We start from the raw sequence: 22,272 nt of genomic DNA, 5'->3' as shown, positions 1-22,272 counted from the left end.
TTTGTTCTCCAAGCTGAACAACCCCAGCTCCCTCAGCCTGTCCTTGTAGGAGAGGTGAAGTGATTGCCTTTGGATCTTGTATCCTGTGACCTGACCTGACTTGCCTTCTCCAGACTCTACTCCTTATGCCACCTTCAGGCTTAGGGAAGGAACCTGCCTCTCTTGGGTTACAAAACCCCTTTAACCTCGTCTCCTTCCTGGCTTGCAGTGCTGAGATCATCCCTGGGGTGGGGAAGAGGCTGGGCCTGAAGTTGTTGATACTCCTCTTCACCAGCTGCTGAGATGTCACTTGATAGCTCTGTGACACTTAGAATCATAGAATCAATAAGGTTGGAAAAGACCTCAAAGATCACCAGATCCAACCTGCTTGGAGATCCTGGCTTGCCTGTGATGCCTTTGTTCAGGTTTTGTTGTGCAAAGCCTGTGTCGTAAAAGCTTCAGCCTTGGCCCCTGTGCTCTTGCACTGAAATGTAAACCTGGGGTTGCCTAAGAGGAGAAGTTCAGAGTGCTGCTCCAAACCAATGAGAGTGATCACAGCCAGTGTGAAGCTTCCACAGATGTTTTCTCTGGGCAATTCTGCTTATCCCTCTGGCTTCTCCTCCCTTCTGATGGTTGTGCCACAGAGCTACAGCTAAGACTCCACCAGAAGCAATGCAAGGAGCCTCCTGCAGTTCTCTAGGCTTGGGGAAGAGTGGCTGGATGAAAAAGGACCTAGGGCTGTTGGTTGACAGCTAGCTGAATATGAGCCAGCATGTGCCCAGGTGGTTAAGTAGGCCACCAGCATCCTGGCCTGGATCACCAGTAGTGTGGCCAGCAGGGCCAGGGCAGTGATCATTGCCCCTGATTTAGAATAGAATTAACCAGGTTGGAAGAGAGCTTTGAGATCATCCAGTCCAACCTATCACCCAGCACCATCTGATCAACTCAACCATGGCACCAAGCACCCCATCCAGGCTCTTCCTAAACACCTCCAGGGATGGGGACTCCACCACCTCCCTGGGCAGCACATCCCAATGGCCAATCTCTCTTTCTATGAAGAATTTCTTCCTATCATCCAGCCTAAACCTCCCCTGGCACAGCTTGAGACTGTGTCCTCTTGTTCTGGTGCTGGCTGCCTGGGAGAAGAGACCAACCCTCACCTGGCTACAGCCTCCCTTCAGGGAGTTGCAGAGAGCAAGAAGGTCTCCCCTGAGTCTCCTGCAGGCTAAGCAACCCCAGCTCCCTCAGCCTCTCCTCACAGGGCTGTGCTCCAGACCCCTCCCCAGCTTTGTTGCCCTTCTCTGGACACCTTCAAGAGTCTCAATGTCCTTCTTAAACTGAGGGGCCCAGAACTGGACACAGGACTCAAGGTGTGGCCTAAGCAGTGGTGAGTACAGGACAGAATGACCTCCCTGCACTCAGGATGACCTGTTCCATGATCTTGCCTGGCACTGAGGTCAGGCTGACAGGCCTGGAATTCCCTGGCTCATCCAACCAGCCCTGCTTGTGGATGGGCACCATGCTGGCAGCTTCCAGGCTTCTGGGACCTCTCCAGTGAGCCAGGACTGCTGAAAAATGGAGAGTGGCTTGGCAGCTCATCTGCCAGCTCTCTCCACACCCTAGGATGGATCCCATCCAGTCCCATGGACTTGTGGGGATCCAAGAGGCTGAGGAGAGCTCTAACTATTTTCTCCTGGATCACAGGGGAACTATGCTGCTCCCTGCCTCCATCTGCCAGCTCAGGAGGCCATTTGGCACTGGTGTGGCTGCACCTTGCATATTGGGTTCAGTTTGGGGCCCTTCGTTCCAGGAAGGGCATAGAGGTGCTGGAGGGACTCCAGAGAAGGGCAGCAAAGATGGAAAGGGTCTGGAGAACAGGGCTGGTGAGGAGCAGCTGAGGGACTTGGGGTTGTTTAGTCTGGGGAAGAGGAGGCTGAGGGCAAAGCTTTTCACTCTACCACTCCCTGAAAGGGGGCTGTAGCAAGGTGGGGATTGGTCTCTTCTCCCAGGTTACAAGGGGTGGGATGAGAGGAAATGGCCCCAAGTTGTGCCAGGGGAGGTTCAGGTTGGACATCTGGAAAAATGGTTTCTCTGAAAGATTGGTTGAGCCACAGTCCAGGCTGCCCAGGGCAGTGGTGCAGTCCCCATCCCTGAAAGCATTCAGAAACCATGGAGATGTTATCATAGTATCACAGTATCAGTCAGGGTTGGAAGGAACCACAAGGATCACCTAGTTCCAACCCCCCTGCCATGGGCAGGGACACCCCACACTAGATCAGGCTGCCCAGAGCCTCATCCAGCCTGGGCTTAAACACTTCCAGGGACAGAGCCCCAACCACCTCCCTGGACAACCCGTTCCAGGGCTTCACCACTCTCTTGTTATGCTTGGGGGCAGGGTTTAGAAGTCACTTGGCAGTGCTGGGTTGATGGTTGGACTCTTACCTTTGAGGTCTTTTCCAATCTTAGTGATTCTGTGATCCTATAAAATGGGGAAGCTTGCAGCCAGCTGTGGAAGGCAGGGTTTAGCTGGTTGAACTGTCACAGTGAGAGGGAGGGCTGGGAAAAGCAGATTGGCCACAAACAGGAAGATTAATTGCATCCCTGTCATTATGTTGTCCAAACATGTGTCTCTCTCTCTCTGGTGGACTTCTCCTCCTCCACTGAGCATTTCCCAGTCAGGAGGGGCAAAGCTGCTAACCAGTGCTGGAGAGCTGTGGGTGGATCCACAGAGGTCTCATTGCTCTTGAAGTGGATGGGCTCAAAGGCTCCTCTGAGGTTCTTCTCTCCAAACCAGAATGAATGTTGCACAATTGTTTCTGGAGGCTTGGACAGCTACAGAGACACTTAAAAAGATCTTTACATTGATCTTTCAGGAGGTGCTGCTGGCTTTTGGCCCTTGTCAGCCATTTGGCCCTTGTCAGCTCTGAGCAGCACTGTGACAGGTCCCTACCCACGGGATTTACCAACCTGACTTAAGCAGCTGTGATTGCTTGGCCACTTTGCTAGGTGCCTGCTGATGGTCCCTGAAGGCTAGATGGAGCTTGTTGGATTTTCTGAAGTGTCTGTGCCTCCTGAAATTCTACAAGGGCAAGTGTAGGGTCCTGCAGCAGCACAGGTTAGGAGGTGACCTGCTGGAAAACAGCTCTGGAGGGAAGGGCCTGGCAGTGCTGGTGGACAAGAAGCTCACCATGAGCCAGCAATGGCCAAGAAGGCCAAAGGGATCCAGGGGTGCATGAAGGAGAGCATGGGCAACAGGCCAGGGGAGGTACTCTGCCCTAGGGAGGCCACATCTGGAGTGCTGGCTCCAGTTCTGGGCTCCCTAGTTCAAGAGACAGGAAAGTACTGCAGAAAGTCCAGCAGAGGCTAAAAAGATGCTGAGGGGCCTGGAGTACCTCTGTGAGGAGGAAAGGCTGAGAGAGCCCTGGGGCTGTTGAGCCTGGAGAAGAGCAGACCCAGAGGGGATCTGATCAATAGCTAAAGGGTGGGGTGCAAGAGAATAGAGCCAGACTCTTCTCAGTGACAGGACAAGGGGCAGCAGGCACAAACTGGAGCCCAGGAGGTTCTATCTAAGCAGGAAGAAAAGCTGCTTTGGTGTGAGGGCGCAGGAGCCCTGGAGCAGGCTGCCCAGAGAGGTTGTGGAGTCTCCTGCTCTGGAGAGATTCCAAAGCCAACTGGATATTGTGACCCTGGGCAAGCTGCTGTGGGTGACCCAGCTCTGGCAGGGAGTTTGGACTGGATGATATCCAGAGGGCCCTCCCAACCCCTCCTATGCTGGGATCTGTGGCTGTGCTGCATGGAAAAAACCCAAAAGCTTCTGCCTGTGCTTCTCTGAGGCAGTTTCACTTCCTCTGTGCTCTGATTCCCATGACAAGTGACAAACCAGCACCTTTTGGGGCTGACCCTCTTCTGCCCAGTCTGGGAACATCAGCACAGTGACACAGTTGTGCTGTCCCCAGGGCTGCTGAAAGCCCTGGGGAATCCCTGCCCTGTGTTCTGTGGACATCTTCCCAAGCAGGATCTCTGGGGCAGTCTTTTTGCTTCCCCTTTGAAGGTTCTCAGTGTATTTTAAGAAATCATAGAATTGTCAAGGCTGGAAGGGACCTCAAGGCTCAGCCAGCTCCAACCCCCTGCCATGGGCAGGGACACCTCACACCACAGCAGGTTGCTCACAGCCACCTCCAGCCTGGCTGCAAACACCTCCAGGCAGGAGGCTGCCACCACCTCCCTGGGCAGCCTGTGCCAGGCTCTCACCACCCTCCTGGGGAACAACTTCTTCCTCACAGCCAATCTCAATCTCCCCACTTCTAGTTTTGCTTCATCCCCCCAAGTCCTATCACTCCCTGACACCCTCAGAAGTCCCTCCCCAGCTGTCTTGTAGCCCCCTGCAGATACTGCAAGGCCACAATTAGGTCTCCTCAGAGCCTTCTCCTCTCCAGACTGAACAGCCCCAGCTCTCTCAGTCTGTCTCCATAGCAGAGCAGCTCCAGACCTCTGCTCCTCCTCATGGCCCTGCTCTGGACACGTTCCAGCTCCTCCAGATCCTTCTCCAGAACTGGATGCAGTACTCCAGGTGGGGTCTCACCAGAGCTGAGTAGAGGGGCAGAATCACCTCCCTCACCCTGCTGGCTGTGCTTCTCAAATCAGAGATGTCTCTTTAGGCTCTTGAATGCTAAAGCAGATGAGAGCAAGCTCACATTATTTGCAGGAGCTGCTTTTATCTTGGGCATGGGGGCTGTAATTCTCCTGCCTTTAAGCATGGGCATAAACCCACTACCAGTGCCCTTGGGGGGTGCAGGCATAACTCTTGCCTTAGGTTGCACCAAGAGAGGCTCCCAGGTTTTTAAGCACTTGTAAAAGCCATAATTTTTCAGCAGTGGATGGGATGCTGCCTCTTCCTCCCCAGTTACTGCTTTCTGTTCTTGTCATCATGGCAGGCAAGAACAAAGAGCCAGGAAGGAGTGATTTTTTGGGGCTCCTAAGAGATTCTCAATCACCTTCCTGCAGTGCTTAGGAAGGACTAATGGAGCTCAGTGCCTGGAGGAGGGGTGAGAGGGAGCTTGTTCTTGTCTGATCTCTGCATATGCCTGGTCACAAGGTTTGGCTTGGTGGATTTCCCCTTGAACTTGGGGGGAAGTCAGCACTTTTAGAGTGGTTTTTGAACTTGAAGAATAGAATAGACTGGTGGAAGCTGAGGCAGAGGAAGTTCCATGGAAAAATGAGGAAACATTTTTTTTTCCCTGTGGGGGTGACAGAGCCCTGGAGCAGGCTGCCCAGGGGGGTTGTGGAATCTCCCTCTCTGGAGAAACTCAAAACCCACCTGGCTGTGCTCCTGTGTGACCTGCTCTGGGTGACCCTGCTCTGGCTGCCCAGGGGGTTGGTCTGGGTGATCTCTCAAGGTCCCTTCCAGCCCCTAACATTCTGTGATTAATTCTGTAACTACAGAAGTGATTCCTTTCCCTGCAGAGAAGTCTACACAGACTTTATCAGATGGGAGCAAAACCACTCAAGCAAACCATAGAATGGGCTGGTTTAGAAGGACCTGAAAGATCATCTAGTTCCAAACCCCTGCCACTGGCCTAGGCACCTCCCACTAGATCAAGCTGCTCAAGGCCCCATCCAGCCTGGCTTTGAACACCTCCAAAGTTGTAGAATAGAATAGAATTAACCAAGTTGGAAAAGACCTTTGAGATCATAGCGTCCAACCTATCACCCACCACCCTCCAATCAACTAAACCATGGCACCAAGCACCCCATCCAGTCTCCTCCTAAACACCTCCAGGGATGGGGACTCCACCACCTCCCTAGGCAGCACATCTGTGGTGGGTTGGAGGCAGACACCCTCCCCACCATAACCATCCTCTGCTACCAAGAGTGTGCTGGGTTGAGGCAGCTCCCTCCCCCCACTACAGGCAGGAAGGAACACTCAGACAAACGGATTGCAGAAGTGAGGAAAGTTTAAATAGAAAGCAGTGAATGTTACAGAAAACAAACAAAAGCACAGTGACAAAGGAAGATCCCAAAGCAAACCCAGAGCCATCCCATTCCCACCTGAGGGTACACCTGAGACCCCCAGGGCTCCTTCTTCCCCCTCCCTCTGCTGGGCTAGTCTCAGCTGGCCAGGCCTGAGCCTGCCCATCCCCTGTGGCCTAGGGCCTAGCCAGGCCCAAAGCCAGCAGACATCTCCCCCAGGTACCAGCTGGCAGAGGAGGAAGAAAAGAGAGAGTGCCAGACCCTGCACTGGGTCTGAGAGTGGTGTGAAGAATCATGGTAGGAAATACACACAATGTCCTGTGTCCACCCCTCTGGGCTGGACTTCTGGACACAGGAAGTGAACACACCAGGGGGCACCCAGCTCAAACTGCAACAACATCCCAAGGGCCAATCTCTCTTGCTGGGAAGAACTTCTTCCTAACACCCAGCCTAAACCTCCCCTGGTGCAGCTTGAGACTGTGTCCTCTTGTTCTGGGGCAGCCTTGAAGAGCAGGGGAAAATGCATGGTGGGGGTGGGGGATGTGCACACTTGTGTATTTGGTGTCAGCCTCTCCATGAGTGCTCTGCCGCTCAGGATGGGAGAGGGGAGGCAGAATCAGCAGGTGCAGACTTGAGCCTTCTGTCAAAAGCATCTTACAGAATCGTTTTGGTTGGAACAGACCTTTCAAGATCATCCAATCCAACCATTCCCTAAGCCTTTCAAGTCTGGTGTCCCTCAGCACCACATCTCTGTGCCTTTTAAACACCTCCATAGATGGGGATTCATCCACCTCCCTGGGAAGCCTGTTCCAGGGTCTGAGAACCCTTGCAGTGAGAAAGTTTCCTGTAACATCCAACCTCGGCCCCTACCCTGGCACAACTTGAGGCCATTTCCACTTGTTCTATAGTTTGTTACTAGAGAGAAGAGACCAAACCAGCCCTCACCTGGCTCCAGCCTTCTTTCAGGGAGGTGTAGAGAGCAATGAGGTCTCCCCTCAGCCTTCTCTTCTCCAGGCTAAACACCTCCAGCTCCCTCAGCTGCTGCTCACCAGCCCTGTTCTCTAGACCCTTGCCCAGCTTTGTTGCCCTTCTCTGGGCCTGCTCCATCACCTCAGTGTCCTTCTTGTAGAGAGGGGCCCAAAACTGAACCCAGTATGCAAGGTGCAGCCTCACCAGTGCCAAATGCAGGTAGATGATCACTGTCCTGGCCCTGCTGGCCACACTGTTGGTGATCCATGCCAGAACACTGCTGGCCATCTTGGCCACCTGGACAGATGCTGGCTCATATTCACCTGGATGTTGTTCAACACCCTCAGGTCTTTCTCTGCTGAGTAGCTTTCCAGCCACTCTTCCCTAGGCCTGGAGCATTCTCTCTTCCCCACCCAGACTGTGCATCTGTTCTCCTTGAACTGAGGGGCCCAGAACTGGACACAATATTCCAGATGCAGCCTCATCAGGACGGAGTAGAGGGGGAGGAGAACCTCTCTTGACCTGCTAACCATAGCCCTTCTAATCCACCCCAGGATGCCATTGGCCTTCTTGGCCACAAGGGCACAGTGCTGGCTCATGATCCATCCTTCTGTCCACCAGGACCCCCAGGCTGAGCTTCCAGAGCAGTGGAATTTGGATGGAGGGGTCAACCAAAGGCATATATTGAGTCTGGAAAGCAGGAGGGGTATTTTCCCCCCCTGTGCTTTCTCCTCTCCCATCCCGTTCTGAATACAAGAAGCAAATCAAGAACCACCACCCTCCCCAGGCTGTTTGCCTGCCGTTTTCCACCTTCTTTGCCTGGCTTTGGAAGGTAGTGTGGGACTGGAGAGCTGCTGAAAACCACTCCTGTTTTCCAGCCCCTTTTCCCCATGGCATCACTTGAGCCTCTTCTCATCTGCGCTCGGAGCCGCTGGCAGCTGCTGAATCACCGTGCCCTGGCCGGCTGCCGGCCTGCCACGGGGAAGCTGTGTCCTGTGACAGTGATTCGAGCCCTGGCTGCAGCAGAGCAGAGTTGGCTCTGGTGATAGCTGAGCTGACAAAGCCTCTTGTCGAAGGAGCAGGCTCCCTCTGCAGCTGTAAACTGCCTGCCCCGAGGGGTTTGTGCTGGTGTAGCTGCTGCAGGCTGAACTGTCCTGGCAGGCTGCCGTGGTGGAGCTTCACCTCGGGTAGTGATGTGCCCTCAGCTGGACCTGTTTAGGAAGCTGAGCTGGCTGAAATTCAGCTTTTTGGGTGGTTTTTCAGCAGCCTGAGTGAGCTTCTTGGGTGGTTCATCTGCATGCCAGACTTGGGAGGAGGTTCTGGATGCTGTCCTTTAACCTGTGTCCGAGCAGCTGCTGAGAAGTGTTGGCTCTCAGCTGCCCAAACTCAAGTGTGGCTCTGTCTTTGTGTGCAGGTGATAAACCAGGGCAAGGGGCAATGATTTTAAGCTGAGAGAGAGTAGGTTTGGCCTGGATCTTAAGAAGAAGTTCTGCAGTAGGAGGGTGGTGAGACTCTGGAATAGGTTGCCCAGGGTGTCTGTGGATCCCCCTCCCTTGAGGTCAGATTGGATGAGGTATTGAGCAGCCAAGCCTAGTTGAGAGGCATCCCTGCCCATGGCAGGGAGGTTGAAGTGGATGATCTCTGAGGTCTCTTCCAACCTAAGCCATTCAATGATTCCATGAATAATGGTTTCATAGAGCCATAGAATGGTTTAGGTTGGAAGGGACCTCCAAAAATCATCCAGTCCAACCCCCCTGCAATCAGCAGGGACATCCTCCACTAGATCAGGTTGCTCAGAGCCTTGTTGAGCCTGACCTTGAATAGCTCCAGGGGTGGGGTTTGTCATCTGGAAGGGCAAGATGTTGGTGTTTTGGTGGAAATAAGGCTGTGCAGAGGCTGCTCTTTGAACAGCACGTGATCTAGATGAGAGTAGAATTTCCTTGCTTAAGAAGGAGCAGGGCTGGTGGCACAAAGTGCCTGGTGTTCAGGAACGTGAATCCCAAGGTCCACAGATCACTCCTGGCAAAGTTTTCACTGCAGTACCATCAACAGTGATTGCTGGCTGGCAAGTCTGCACTAATCCCATTCCTCTTCTCCCAGCCAGCAGGAGGAAGACAACCCATGTTCCACCAGCTTAATTTTTTTGTCCCCAGAGGTCACATATGCCAACTTCCCAGCCCTTTCCATAAGAAGGGTTGAAGAGTTGATAGAGTAGAATTAACCAGGTTGGAAGAGACCTCTGAGATCATCCAGTCCAACCTATCCCCCAGCACCATCTGATCAACTCAACCATGGCACCAAGCACCCCATCCAGGCTCTTCCTAAACACCTCCAGGGATGGGGACTCCACCACCTCCCTGGGCAGCACATCCCAATGGCCAATCTCTCTTGCTGGGAAGAACTTTCTCCTCACCTCCAGCCTGAACCTCCCCTGGCACAGCTTGAGACTGTGTGCTCTAATGACACAACCCTCAACAACACTTAGGACACTGTTCCTGCTGCCATCTAGGAGCTCCATAGTCAATGCAAGCATTTCTTACTCCAGTCTGAGGCTCTGTTAGAGTTCATCTGCCACAGCTGTTGTTTTTAAACCACTGCAACAGCAGAACTTTTCTCTGGTGGGACAGTCTCTTCCACACTGCCTGTGGTGGCAGCCTGCTGCCAGCTTGGATCAGGTGAGGAACAAATGCAGCAGGCTGGGTTCATTTCACTGTGAACTTTGTTCCTTATCTCTGAACTTTGATGTTGAGCTATTGTCATGTGGTCACACTTCTTTGCATTTGAAGGCTTGGCAACTGTGGCAGCTGAGAAGGAACCAGAAGAGAACCCAGGGTAGCAGGTGGTCCTTTCCAACCCAAACCCATTCTGTGTCTTGAGTCATGCAAATGTGACTGCATCCATTTTATGTTCATAGATCCATTGAATGGTTTGGGTTGGAAGGGACCTTAAAGATCATCCAGTCCCAAACCCCCCTGCCCTGGGCAGGAAGGAACTGGCTGGAGGGCCAAGCCCAGAGGGTGGTGGTGAATAGTGCCACAGCCAGCTGGCAGCCAGGCACCAGTGGTGTGCCCCAGGGATCAGTGCTGGGCCCCAGCCTGTTCAGTATCTTTATTGATGATCTGGAGGAGGGCATTGACTCCATCAGCAGTAAGTTTGCAGATGATACCAAGCTGGGGGCAGGATTTGATCTGTTAGAGGGTAGAGAAGCTCTGCAGAGGGACCTGGACAGGCTGGGCAGATGGGCAGAGTCCAAGGGCAGGAGATTGAACACATCCAAGTGCCAGGTTCTACACATTGGCCACAGCAACCCCAGGCAGAGCTACAGGCTGGGGTCAGAGTGGCTGAGAGCAGCCAGGCAGAGAGGGACCTGGGGGTGCTGGTTGACAGCAGCTGAACATGAGCCTGCAGTGTGCCCAGGTGGCCAAGAGGGCCAATGGCATCCTGGCCTGCATCAGGAACAGTGTGGCCAGCAGGAGCAGGGAGGTCATTCTGCCCCTGATTAGGCCACACCTTGAGTCCTGTGTCCAGTTCTGTGGCCCTCAGGTTAGGAAAGAGGTTGAGCTGCGGGAAGGTGTCCAGAGAAGGGCAACAAAGCTGGGGAGGGGTCTGGAGCACAGCCCTGTGAGGAGAGGCTGAGGGAGCTGGGGTTGCTTAGCCTGGAGAAGAGGAGGCTCAGGGGAGACCTTCTTGCTCTCTGCAACTCCCTGCAGGGAGGTTGTAGCCAGGTGGGAGTTGGTCTCTTCTCCCAGGCAGCCAGCACCAGAACAAGAGGACACAGTCTCAAGCTGTGCCAGGGGAGGTTCAGGCTGGATGTTAGGAAGAAGTTCTTCCCAGCAAGAGAGATTGGCCCTTGGGATGTGCTGCCCAGGGAGGTGGTGGAGTCCCCATCCCTGGAGGTGTTTAGGAAGAGCCTGGATGGGGTGCTTGGTGCCATGGTTGAGTTGATCAGATGGTGCTGGGTGATAGGTTGGACTGGATGATCTCAAAGGTCTTTTCCAACCTGGTTCTGTTCTGTTCTGTTTGGTTTGGTTCTGTTCGGTTCTATTCTGTTATATTCTATTCATCTCCCACTAGATCAGGTTGCTTAAAGCCTCATCCAGCCTGGCCTTGAACACCTTCAGGCAGGGGGCATCCACAACCTGTGGCAGTGTCTCACCACCTCACTGTAAAGAATTTCTTCCTAATCTCCAGTCTAAATCTGCCTTCTTCAAACTTAAAGCAGCAGCATTTATTTTTTTCTTTTGAGGGAAGAGGTTAAAAGGGGAAATTGCAGTTGGGTCAGCAGGTCTGAGGTTCAAAATCAGTCCTGAAGGGCTATAAGAAGCTTTTGGTTCCTCTCTTTCACCTGTGCTTCTGTATGCTTGTGCTTGGTACCTCCATCCTCAAGCCCACCCAGCACAATCAGTCCTGCATGCTGCTTGTAAAACCAACTTAGAATCGTAGAACTGTCAGGGTTCGAAGGGAGCTCAAGGCTCAGCCAGTCCCAACCCCTGCCATGGGCAGGGACACCTCACACCACAGCAGGTTGCTCACAGCCACATCCAGCCTGGCTGCAAACACCTCCAGGCAGGAGGCTGCCACCACCTCCCTGGGCAGCCTGTGCCAGGCTCTCACCGCCCTCATGGGGAACAACTTCTTCCTCACCTCCAATCTGAATCTCCCCACTTCTAGTTTTGCTCCATCCCCCCCAGTCCTATCCCTCCCTGACACCCTCAAAAGTCCCTCCCCAGCTTTCCTGTAGCCCCCTTCAGATCCTGGAAGGCCACAAGAAGGTCTCCTCAGAGCCTTCTCCTCTCCAGACTGAACAGCCCCAACTCCCTCAGTCTGTCCTCATAGCAGAGCAGCTCCAGCCCTCTGCTCATCCTCATGGCCCTGCTCTGGACACCTTCCAGCCCCTCCAGATCCTTCCTGTAATAGGGGCTCCAGAACTGGACACAGTACTCCAGGTGGGGTCTCAGCAGAGGGGCAGAATCCCCTCCCTGCCCTGCTGGCTATGTGTCTCATACTGCAGCCCAGGCTCTGCTTGGCTCTCTGGGCTGCAAGTGCTCCCTGCTGGCTCCTGCTGAGCTTCTCCTCCCCCAGCACCCCCAAGGCCTTTCCTCCAGGGCTGCTCTCAAGCCAGTCCCTGCCCAGCCTGTATCAGTGCCTGGGATTGTCCCAACCCAAAATTCACATTTGATTAGGTTATAGTTCTGCTCTGCAAGCTTTGTGCCCACATTTTCCCATCCTCTGCATGTCAGGACTCACAAAGGAAGGCCAACAGCAGGCAATCCTCCCACCTGAGGAATTTCCTGCCAGTGAGGGGTTTGATTTGCTCTTTTGCCTGCAGCTTGTCAGTTGCTCTGTGCCATAGTAAACTTGAGCAAGCAGCTTGTGTGAGTCCCTTCAGAGAATGGCTTAGGTTGGAAGGGACCTCAGATACCACCTGCTCCAACCTCCCTGCCGTGGGCAGGACCACCTCTGAACTAGGTTTGGTTGCCAAAGACCTCATCCAGCCTGGCCTTGAACACCTCCAGGGAGGGGACATCCACAACCTCCTTGGGTAACCCATTCCAGAGTCTCACCAGCCTTGTGCTGAAGAACTTCTTCCTAACATCCAGTCTAAACCTACTCTCCCTCAGATTAAAAACATTCCTCTTTATTCTGTCTCTAGACACCCTTAGGAAAAGTTCTTCTGGAGCCTTCCTGTAGGCTCCCTTTTAGGTATTGGAAGGCAGCTCTAGGGTCCCCTTGGAGCCTTCTCTCCTCCAGGCTGAACAACCCCAGCTCCCTCAGCCTATCCTCATAGCAGGGGTGCTCCTGGTGCAACCCCTGGTGTTCTGCTGTGGTCAGGGTGAAGAGAGCTGGCACAGCACTGGGAGTGGGTTGTGTTGGGTGCCAAAAGACTTGCTGGGGGAGAGTAATGCAGGAATGCCTCCTGCTGTGAAAGCCCTTTGGGTCTTTGAGAACTTGCTAGCTCTGACCTGGTGTTGACCCAGAGCTAGGCTGGCCACTGCAAAGAGAATGTGAGGGAGAGTTCTGCTCTCTTCAGTGTTCCAGGTTCTGGAAAGGCTTTGTAGCTCAGAAGCAGTGCCAACCTGGAGCTGGCTCCTTGCCTCAGCCTGGCATCACTCCAGGCCTAATAAACTCTGCTGGACCTGAGTTGACTTAAGGCAGAAGCAGCTTTGTTGTTTCCGTGTCAGTGGCACAATGAATCTGTAACCCAGATCCATAACCCCTGGTACTGCAGGGCTCAGGAGCTCCTAGGAGCTGTGTGGGGCACAGTTGAGTTTGCCAGCCCAGCAGCCTCCTGGATTCTCACCTCTTGTCAGCCTTGTGAGTTGAGAGCAGGCTGCATTAAGAGGAGTGTGACCAACAGCTCAACAGAGGTGAATCTTCCCCTTTGCTCTGCTCTTGTGAGGCCTGGCCTTGAATACTGCCTCCAGGTCTGGTGCCCTCAGCATGAGGAGGGCACAGAGATGTTGGACTGAGGCCAGAGGAGGGCCACAAGGATGATCCAAGGGCTGGAGCACCCCTGCTATGAGGACAGGCTGAGGGACCTGGAGAAGAGACCGAAAGGGGGATCTTAGAGCTGCTTTCCCATACCTGAAGGAAGCCTACAGGCTGGAAGGGACCTCTCATAAGGGTTTCTAGTGACAGGACAAGGGGGAGTGATTTGAAGCTGATGGAGAGTCGGTTTAGACTGGATATTGGGAAGAAGTTCTCCAGTATGAAGCTGGTGAGGTTCTGGAACAGGTTGCCCAGAGTGGTTGTGGATGCCTCCTCCCTGGAGGTGTTTAAGGCCAGATTGGATGAGGCCTTGAGCAGCCAAGTCTAGTTGAGAGGCATGGCAGGGAGGTTGGAGTAGATGATCTCTGAGGTCCCTTCCAACCTAAGCCTTTCAGTGATTCTATCAATAAGTAGCAGGGTCAGTGTGTGCCTGGGCTGGCCTGGATCAGCAGCAGCGTGGGCAGCTGGACTAGGGCAGGGATTGTGCCCCTGGACTCAGACTGAGGCCACACCTGGGGGGTGTGGGTTGACTTTTGGAGCCTTCACTCCAAGAAGGACATTGAGGTGCTGGAGTGTGTCCAGAAAAGAACAAGGAAGCAGGTGAAGGCTCTAAGGAACAGGGCTGGTGAGGAGCAGCTGGGGGAGCTGGGGTTGTTTAGTCTGGAGGAAAGGAGGCCGAGGGGAGACCTGCTGGCGTTCTGCAACTGCCTGAAAGGAGGTTGGAGTGAGGCGGGGGTTGCTCTCTACTCCTTAGTGAAAAACGGTGTGACAAGGGGAAATGGCCTCAAGTTGCACCAGAGGAGATTTAGGTTGACTATTACAAGAGAGGTGTTCACTGAAGCAGACCCTGAAACAGGCTGCCAGGGGAGGTGGTTGAATCCTCGTCCTTGGAGGTGTTTATAAGATGCAGAGATGTGGTGCTGAGGGCCATGGGTTTAGCACCAGGCTTGGGAGAGGTAGAGAAGGGTTGGACTGGATGACCTTAAAGGTCTTTTCCCCCTCAAGTGATTCTCTGATTCAGAATACACACTTTGAAGCTGAATAGCACAATCATCTCTGGAACTGTTCAGTGGCTTCTGCTGCCCTTCAAACCCTGAGCTGTCCTGTGCATCTCTTGCCCCTGAAGCCTGCCTGGGCAGAGGTGCTGTGGCAGCATCCCTTTCTCTTTGGCAACCTCCATGTGCATGAGTTGTTTCTCTTCTTTGCTTCTTTTTTCTCATGACAGATGACATCTGGAGGGACTGAGAGCATCCTGATGGCCTGCAAGGCCTACCGAGACCTGGCTTATGAGAGGGGCATCAAGCAGCCAGAAATGTGAGTGATGCCTCCATGGCTTGCTTCTTGCTTTGGGCCTTTCTGGGATTTACTCTTCCTCTGAGCTGTTAGGTGGCTGCTAGGCCTCAAAAATCCTTCACTTCCAGATGTCCAGACAGAGATGGCTGACATGTGGTGTCCCTCAAGGGTCTGTGTTGGGACGAGTGCTGTTCAATGTCATCACCAGTGATGCAGACAGGGAGATTGAGGAAACCCTCAGCAACTTTGCAGATGATACTAAGCTGAGCTCTATAAAGGTTAAGAGAAACTCTATAGCCCTTAAATGACACTTTCACAGCATCACAGAATGGTGGGAGCTGGAAGGGACCTCTGGAGGTTATCAAACCAACCCCCCTGCTCTCTCTGATGTGCTGCTGCTTTCCAGACAGTGCATCAAAAAGCTTCTCTGGCTAATTGCTTGTGAGGGGAAATGTGAGAAGAGATGAGCTGCTGAGGAGTTCATCTTCTGCTGAATCCCTGCAGTTCTTTTCACTGCATCACAGAATGGTGGGGCTGGGAAGGGACCTCTGGAGATCATTCAGCCCAAGCCCCCTGCCAAGGCAAGTTCACCTAGAGGAGGTCACACAGGGACACATCCAGGTAGGTTTTGAATGCCTTCAGAGATGGATACTCCACCACCTCTCTGGGCAGCCTGCTCCTGTGCTCTGGCACACTTAAAGTAAAGAAGTTCCTCCTCATGTTCAGGTTTGTGTCTGTTACCCTTTATCCAACATCCTTGAACATCACATGCAGGATGCAGACATCAACACCACCCATCAGAGTGTTAGGTGTTGAAAGGGGGCTCCAGGGAGACCTAGTAGTACCTGAAGGGGGCTGCAAGAAGGCTGCAGAGGGACTGCTTACAAAGGCCTGCACTGACAGGACGAGGGGCAATGGTTTGAAATTTAAAGAGTAGATTTAGGCTGGATGTTAGGAACAAGTTCTGCACCATGAGGGTGATGGAACACTGGAACAGGTTGCCCAGAGAGGTGGTTGAAGCCCCATCCCTGGAGATACTTAAGGTGAGGCTCAACAAGGCTCTGAGTTCTAGTGGAGGATGTCTCTGCTGACTGCAGGGGGTTGGACTAGATGACCTTTGGAAGTCTTTTCCTACCCAAAACATTCTATGGATCTGTGATTTCAGAGCTCATTACCATGTCCTCATCATCCCTCTGTGTCTGAAGGAGGGAAACTTGTGTTGAAAGAAGCAATGCAAAGGCCCAGGAAGCTTTAAGCAGCCTGGGAGGCAGGGCTGTGTTGCTGGTGGGGGCTGTGGTAGCTGTGCTGGGCAGATGTATTTTAGCACTACCTGCCTGCCACTCTAGACAGCTCCTATCACCTTTGAGCTCTTCAGAAGCAGAGATTGTCAGGCCCTTTGAAGTCTTCACAGGGGGGTTGATTTCTTCAGATCAAAGAGGGTTTAGCCTGAAAGTCCTGGGACTAAAGCTGGGGCTGCTTGGAGCTGAAATGAGGAGCTGTGCTCATCATTACCCTGCTCATAGAGGATTTGCTCCCTCTGATGTGCTGCTGCTTTCCAGCCAGTGCATCAAAAATAGTTCCTCTGGCTAATTGCTTGTGAGGGGGGAAATGTGAGAAGAGATGAGCTGCTGAGGAGTTCATCTTCTGCTGAATCCCTGCAGTTCTTTTCACTGCATCACAGAATGGTGGGGCTGGGAAGGGACCTCTGGAGATCATCCAGCCCAAGCCCCCTGCCAAGGCTCCTCAGATGGATTCAAGAGGAGTGTGGCCAGCGGGACAAGGGAGGTTCTGCTCCACCTCTGCTCTGCCCTGGTGAGGCTGCATCTGGAGTATTGGGTCCAGTTCTGGGCTCTCCAGTTCAAGACAGATGGGGAACTGCTGGAGAGAGTGCAGTGGAGACTATGAAGGTGCTGAGGGGCCTGGAGCATCTCTGTGAGGAGGAAAGGCTGAGAGCCCTGGGGCTGCCAAGCCTGGAGAAGAGCAGCCTGAGAGAGGGGATCTGATCAGTGCTCAGTGCTGGGGGTGGGGGGCAAGAGGAAGGGGCCAGGCTCTTTTCAGTGGTGCCCAGTGACAGGACAAGGGGCAGTGGACACAAACTGGAACCTAGAAGGTTCCATCTGAACAGGAGGAGAAACCTCTTTGGTGTGAAGGTGCTGGAGCCCTGGTGCAGGCTGCCCAGAGAGAGGTTGTGGAGTCTTCTCTGGAGACATTCCAACCCCGCCTGGCCATTGTGGTGCTGGGCAAGCTGCTGTGGGTGAGCCTGCTTTAGCAAGGGGGTTGGACACAATCTGCTTCCTACTTGAACCATGCTGAGAGTCTCTGATCTCCAGGCTGTGTTGGTTCTGCTCCCGTTCACCGTGGGGTTTAGCTGCTGCTGGGCTGACTTCTGCCCTCTGCTCCTTTTCCAGGCTGGTGCCGGTGAGCGCCCACGCAGCCTTTGACAAGGCAGCACACTACTTTGGGCTGAAGCTGGTTCACATACCATTGACCAAAGCCATGGAAGTGGATGTTCAGGTACCACTTTAGGCAGCACAACAACTTCTTTGTGTTTGGCTTTTTCCTTCCTTGGCTAGAGGGAGAAGTGGAAGTGAGGAAAAGGGGCAGGGGTGAGTGCCTGTGGTTGAAGAGAAGGGTTTCTGAGTGCAATAAGTGCATCCCTTTGTCCTGTGTGATGCATTCAGAAACAGATAATTGCTGGATTTCAGAAAGAACCCCAGATTTCAGATGAGGGCAAACAGAAGTGGAGGAGTGAAATGACTCTACTGTCTCCTGGTGCTTATAGCTCATTTCCTTTGCTCTCAGTGGGCTTCAGGGGGTTGGGGTTTAAGGGCAGGCTCTGCATCTTTTCACTCCTTACTCTTTTTTGGCAGGGTGACAGCATGGTAAATGGAATGTGAGCATCTTCTCTCTTTAAATCTTCAGGCAATGAGGAGAGCTATCTCGAGGAACACAGCCATGCTGGTCTGCTCGGCTCCCCAGTTCCCACATGGAATTATGGATCCCATTGAAGAGGTGGCAGAGGTAGGCTGGCACCCCTGGGACGCCTGGGGGCTGCAGCATTCAAACTACAAGGTACAAGGGTCCAGAGAAGGGCCACGAGGATGAGCAAGAGGGCTGGGGCTCCTCTTCTATGAGAACAGACTGAGAGAGTTGGGGCTGTTCAGTCTGGAGAGGAGAAGGCTCCCAGGAGACCTACTTGTGGCATTCCAGGATCTGCAGGGGGCTACAAGAAAGCTGGGGAGGGACTTTTGAGGGTGTCAGGGAGGGATAGGACGGGGGGGGATGGAGCAAAACTAGAAATGGGGAGATTAAGATTGGATGTGAGGAAGTTGTTCCCCAGGAGGGTGGTGAGAGCCTGGCACAGGCTGCCCGGGGAGGTGGTGGCAGCCTCCTGCCTGGAGGTGTTTGCAGCCAGGCTGGAGGTGGCTGTGAGCAACCTGCTGTGGTGTGAGGTGTCCCTGCCCATGGCAGGGGGTTGGAACTGGCTGAGCCTTGAGGTCCCTTCCAGCCCTGGCAGTTCTGTGATTCTAAGTCCCAGTCTGGACTCAGGCAGACAGGGATCAAAGCAGGACAGTTGTCACCAGCCTCTCTCCCTCACCCACAGCTTGCAGTGAGGTACAGAATCCCCTTCCACGTGGATGCCTGCCTGGGTGGCTTTCTGATTGCCTTCATGGACAAGGCAGGGTTCCCCCTGCAGCGTCCCTTCGACTTCCGGGTGAAAGGTGTCACCAGCATCTCTGCTGACACCCACAAGGTGAGCAGAGGGGGTGGGGACACAGCTTTGATTTGGGGGGGAGGGATTCCTGACGCCATCCCTTGTCCTCAGGTGCTTCTGCTCCGCTCTGGGAAGCGCCGAAGCGCAGGGGAAGGGACCGCACCAGAGCGTGGGCAGGGGGGATTGGGTGGCTGCCCCCCTGGGTGCCTCTGCCCTCTGGCACAGCTGCTGAGCACTTTCTGTGCCCCTTGCAGTATGGCTACGCTCCCAAGGGCTCCTCTGTGGTGCTGTACAGCGACAAGAAGTACAGGAGCTACCAGTTCTTCATAGCCCCTGACTGGCAAGGAGGCATATATGCCTCCCCCTCCGTGGCAGGCTCCAGGCCTGGGGGCATCATAGCTGCCTGCTGGGCGACCCTGATGCACATAGGAGAGTCAGGCTACGTGGAGGCCACCAGGAGGATCATCAGAACAGCTCGTTTCCTGGAAGCAGAGTATGTATGCGCCTTGCTGTGGGCTCTTCGACCCCCGCCCCGGCCCTCCTCGGGGCCCCGCCCCTCCCTCCCCTGCCCCCCCTGGGGCCCCACCCCTCCCTCCCCCGCCCTCTTTGCCAAGATGCTGCAGGATGTTACCTGCCAGGCAGTGCCAGGGGAGCTCTGTGTACAGGCAGTGCTGCCCTGTGCCACGCAGCTGAGAGGCACAGGGAGGGGAGGGGGCTGCAGGCTTCTTTATTTAGCTGGATGGCAGAATTCTGCCTCAGCCCCAAGGGGGAAATCTGGACAGGCTTTACTCCAGGTGACAAAAGGATTCTCCTCTCTTGTTGGGGTGCCTGTGTTGCTGTGTGAGCTGCTCCTCTGCCTTCCTTTGCCTCTCTGCCTTTCCTCTTTCCCATGCCTTCCTGAGCTGAAGGCCTCTAACAACCGCAAGCCCTAGCAGCCTGCGCTGCCTGGGTGTTTGTCGGCAGGGTTTCGGGGCCTGCGCTTTTGCAGCTTTCTCTTTGAGGCTCCAGAGAATTCTGGCCTCTCACTCCTGCTCACTTCTTTTTCTCTCATTTTTTCATTTTCTTTTTCTTTCCAAGGCTGAGAAAAATAGAGAGCATCTACATCCTGGGCAAGCCTGAGGTGTCTGTGCTCTCCATCGGCTCGGACATGTTCGACATCTATCGGTTGTCCAACTTCTTAGCTGCCAAAGGATGGAACTTAAATGTTCTGCAGTTCCCATCGAGGTGAGCTTGTGGAGAGCCAAGGTGAGGGTAGCCAGGGTGTGCAGGGTGGTTGTGTTCAGCCCTTGTGGTTCTTCACCAGCAGAACGGGTTGTGGAGGTTCTACACATTGGCCACAGCAACCCCAGGCAGTGCTGCAGGCTGGGGTCAGGGTGGCTGAGAGCAGCCAGGTAGAGAGGGACCTGGGGGTGCTGGTTGATGGTAGGCTGAACATGAGCCAGCAGGGGGCCAAGAAGGCCAATGGCATCCTGGCCTGCATCAGGAACAGTGTGGCCAGCAGGAGCAGGGAGGTCATTGTGCCCCTGTACACTGCACTGCTTAGGCCACACCTTGAGTCCTGTGTCCAGTTCTGGGCCCCTCAGGTTAGGAAAGAGGTTGAGCTGCTGGAAGGTGTCCAGAGAAGGGCAACAAAGCTGGGGAGGGGTCTGGAGCACAGCCCTGTGAGGAGAGGCTGAGGGAGCTGGGGTTGCTTAGCCTGGAGAAGAGGAGGCTCAGGGGAGACCTTCTTGCTCTCTGCAACTCCCTGCAGGGAGGTTGTAGCCAGGTGGGGGTTGGTCTCTTCTCCCAGGCAGCCAGCACCAGAACAAGAGGACACAGTCTCAAGCTGTGCCAGGGGAGGTTCAGGCTGGAGGTTAGGACGAAGTTCTTCCCAGCAAGAAAGATTGGCCCTTGGGATGTGCTGCCCTGGGAGGTGGTGGAGTCCCCATCCCTGGAGGTGTTTAGGAAGAGCCTGGATAGGGTGCTTGGTGCCATGGTTGAGTTGATCAGATGGTGCTGGGTGATAGGTTGGACTGGATGATCTCAAAGGTCTCTTACAGCCTGGTTAATTCATTCTATTCTAAACTATTTTGGTTGGAAAAGGTCTTTAAGATCATGGAGCCCATCTTGCACTCCCAAGTCTACCACTAACTCATGTCCATCAGCACCCCATCCACATGACTTTTAAATCCCTCTGGGGATGGTGATTCCACCATTGCCCTAGGCAGCCTGTTCCAAAGGTTGAGAAACCTTTCAGGGAAGAGATTATTCCTAATGTCCAACCTAAACCTCCCCTGGTGCAACTGGAGGCCATTTCTGTTTGCCTGTCGCTCCTTGCCCCACTTCACTCCAACCTCATGTTCAGGGACTTGTAGAGAATGAGGTCTCCCCTCAGCCTCCTCTTCTCCATGCTATACAACCCCAGTTCCCTCAGCTGCTACTCATGAGATTTGTGCCCTGGACCTTTCACCAGCTTTAATGCCCTTCTCTGAACATGCTGCAGCACTTCAGTGTCCTCCTTATGGTGAGGAAATGGTGACAAGGCTCACCCAGCTTACAGGCAGCTGCATTTCCCTCACCAGAGGTACCTGGAAGGAGGTGAGAAAATGAGAGGCCTTTAGCTGTGGATGGTGAAGTCAGGAGAGAAGGAAGGAGGAGTTGCAAAAGAAGAGCTGAACTCTTCTCAGCTTGTTTCTAGCAACCATTTTGAAAAGTTGGTTGTCAGAGACAAGGACAGTGGGATGGAGGCACCCTCAGGAAGTTTGGGGGTGACACCAAGCTGTGTGGCCCAGCTTGACACTCTGGAAGGAAGGGTTCTATCCAGAGGGACTTGGACAGGCTGAAGAGCTGGGCCCAAGCCAACCTCATGGAGTTCAGGAAGGCCAAGGGCAAGGTCCTGCACCTGGGTCAGGGCAGTCCCCAGCACAAATCCAGGCTGGGAGAGGAGTGGCTGGAGAGCAGTCTGGAGGAGAAGGGCTTGGGGCTGTCAGTTGGTGATGAACTCCCCAGGAGCCAGCAATGGTCACTGGCAGCCCAGCAGGCAGCTGTGTGCTGGGCTGCATCCAGAGCAGGGAGAGCAGCAGCCCAGGGAGGGGACTCTGCCCCTCTGCTCTGCTGAGAGCCCACCTGGAGAACTGCCTCCAGTTCTGGTGCTCCCAGCACAGGGAGGGACATGGAGCTGCTGGAGTGGGTCCAGAGTTGGGGCTGTTCAGCCTGGAGAAGAGAAGGCTGTGGGGAGACCTTAGAGCAGCCTTCTGCTACCTGAAGGGGGCTCCAAGAAAGCTGTGCAGTGACTTTTTCCAAGGGCTTGTAGTGATAGGATGAGAGGGAATGGACTGAAGCTTGAGGAGGGCAGATTGAGACTGGAGATGAGGAAGAAATTCTTTCCAGTGAGGCTGGAGAGACACTGGAACAGGTTGCCCAGGGAGGTTGTGGATGCCTCCTCCCTGGAGGTGTTCAAGGCCAGGTTGGATGAAGCCTTGAGCAACCTGGGCTAGGGGAAGGTGTCCCTGTCCCCTAGGGCAGAGGGGTTGGAACCAGATGGTCTTTAAGGTCCCTTCCAACCCAACCCATTCTATCAATCTGTGATTGATTGTGGGTTGTCTTCGCCTGTTATACTGCAGAAGGGCTCTTTGAAGGGAGATGCAGGGCTGGCAGTGGCCAGGGAAGGACTGAAGGGCTGTTGGTAGCTCAGGAACGGTGGAGCTGTGCTGGTTTAACCTCTGCCCTGTCCCTTCCCTGCCCAGCATCCACCTCTGCATCACACAGCTGCACACCAAGCCCGGCGTGGCCGAGAGCTTCCTGCAGGATGTCCGAGACAGCATCGCGGACATCATGAAGGACCTTGATGCCAAGACCACAGGCATGGTAAGGAGGAG

The 22,272-nt window shown here is 54.1% G+C and overlaps 1 protein-coding gene across 1 annotated transcript in view; it reads left to right on the top strand.

Moving 5' to 3' along the window:
• Positions 1 to 22,272, top strand: part of SGPL1 (sphingosine-1-phosphate lyase 1) — a 61,915-nt gene that overhangs the window by 38,818 nt on the left and 825 nt on the right. The window contains exons 7-13 of the mRNA XM_054174679.1: positions 14,633 to 14,721; positions 17,109 to 17,214; positions 17,623 to 17,721; positions 18,305 to 18,454; positions 18,670 to 18,908; positions 19,493 to 19,639; positions 22,141 to 22,261. Coding sequence (XP_054030654.1) covers positions 14,633 to 14,721; positions 17,109 to 17,214; positions 17,623 to 17,721; positions 18,305 to 18,454; positions 18,670 to 18,908; positions 19,493 to 19,639; positions 22,141 to 22,261 — 951 coding nt within the window. The remainder of the gene's footprint in view (positions 1 to 14,632; positions 14,722 to 17,108; positions 17,215 to 17,622; positions 17,722 to 18,304; positions 18,455 to 18,669; positions 18,909 to 19,492; positions 19,640 to 22,140; positions 22,262 to 22,272) is intronic.

This window comes from Dryobates pubescens, chromosome 30 (assembly GCF_014839835.1).
Source record: "Dryobates pubescens isolate bDryPub1 chromosome 30, bDryPub1.pri, whole genome shotgun sequence".
NCBI classification, from domain to species: domain Eukaryota; kingdom Metazoa; phylum Chordata; class Aves; order Piciformes; family Picidae; genus Dryobates; species Dryobates pubescens.
This window is presented reverse-complemented; position numbering and strand designations above follow the sequence as displayed.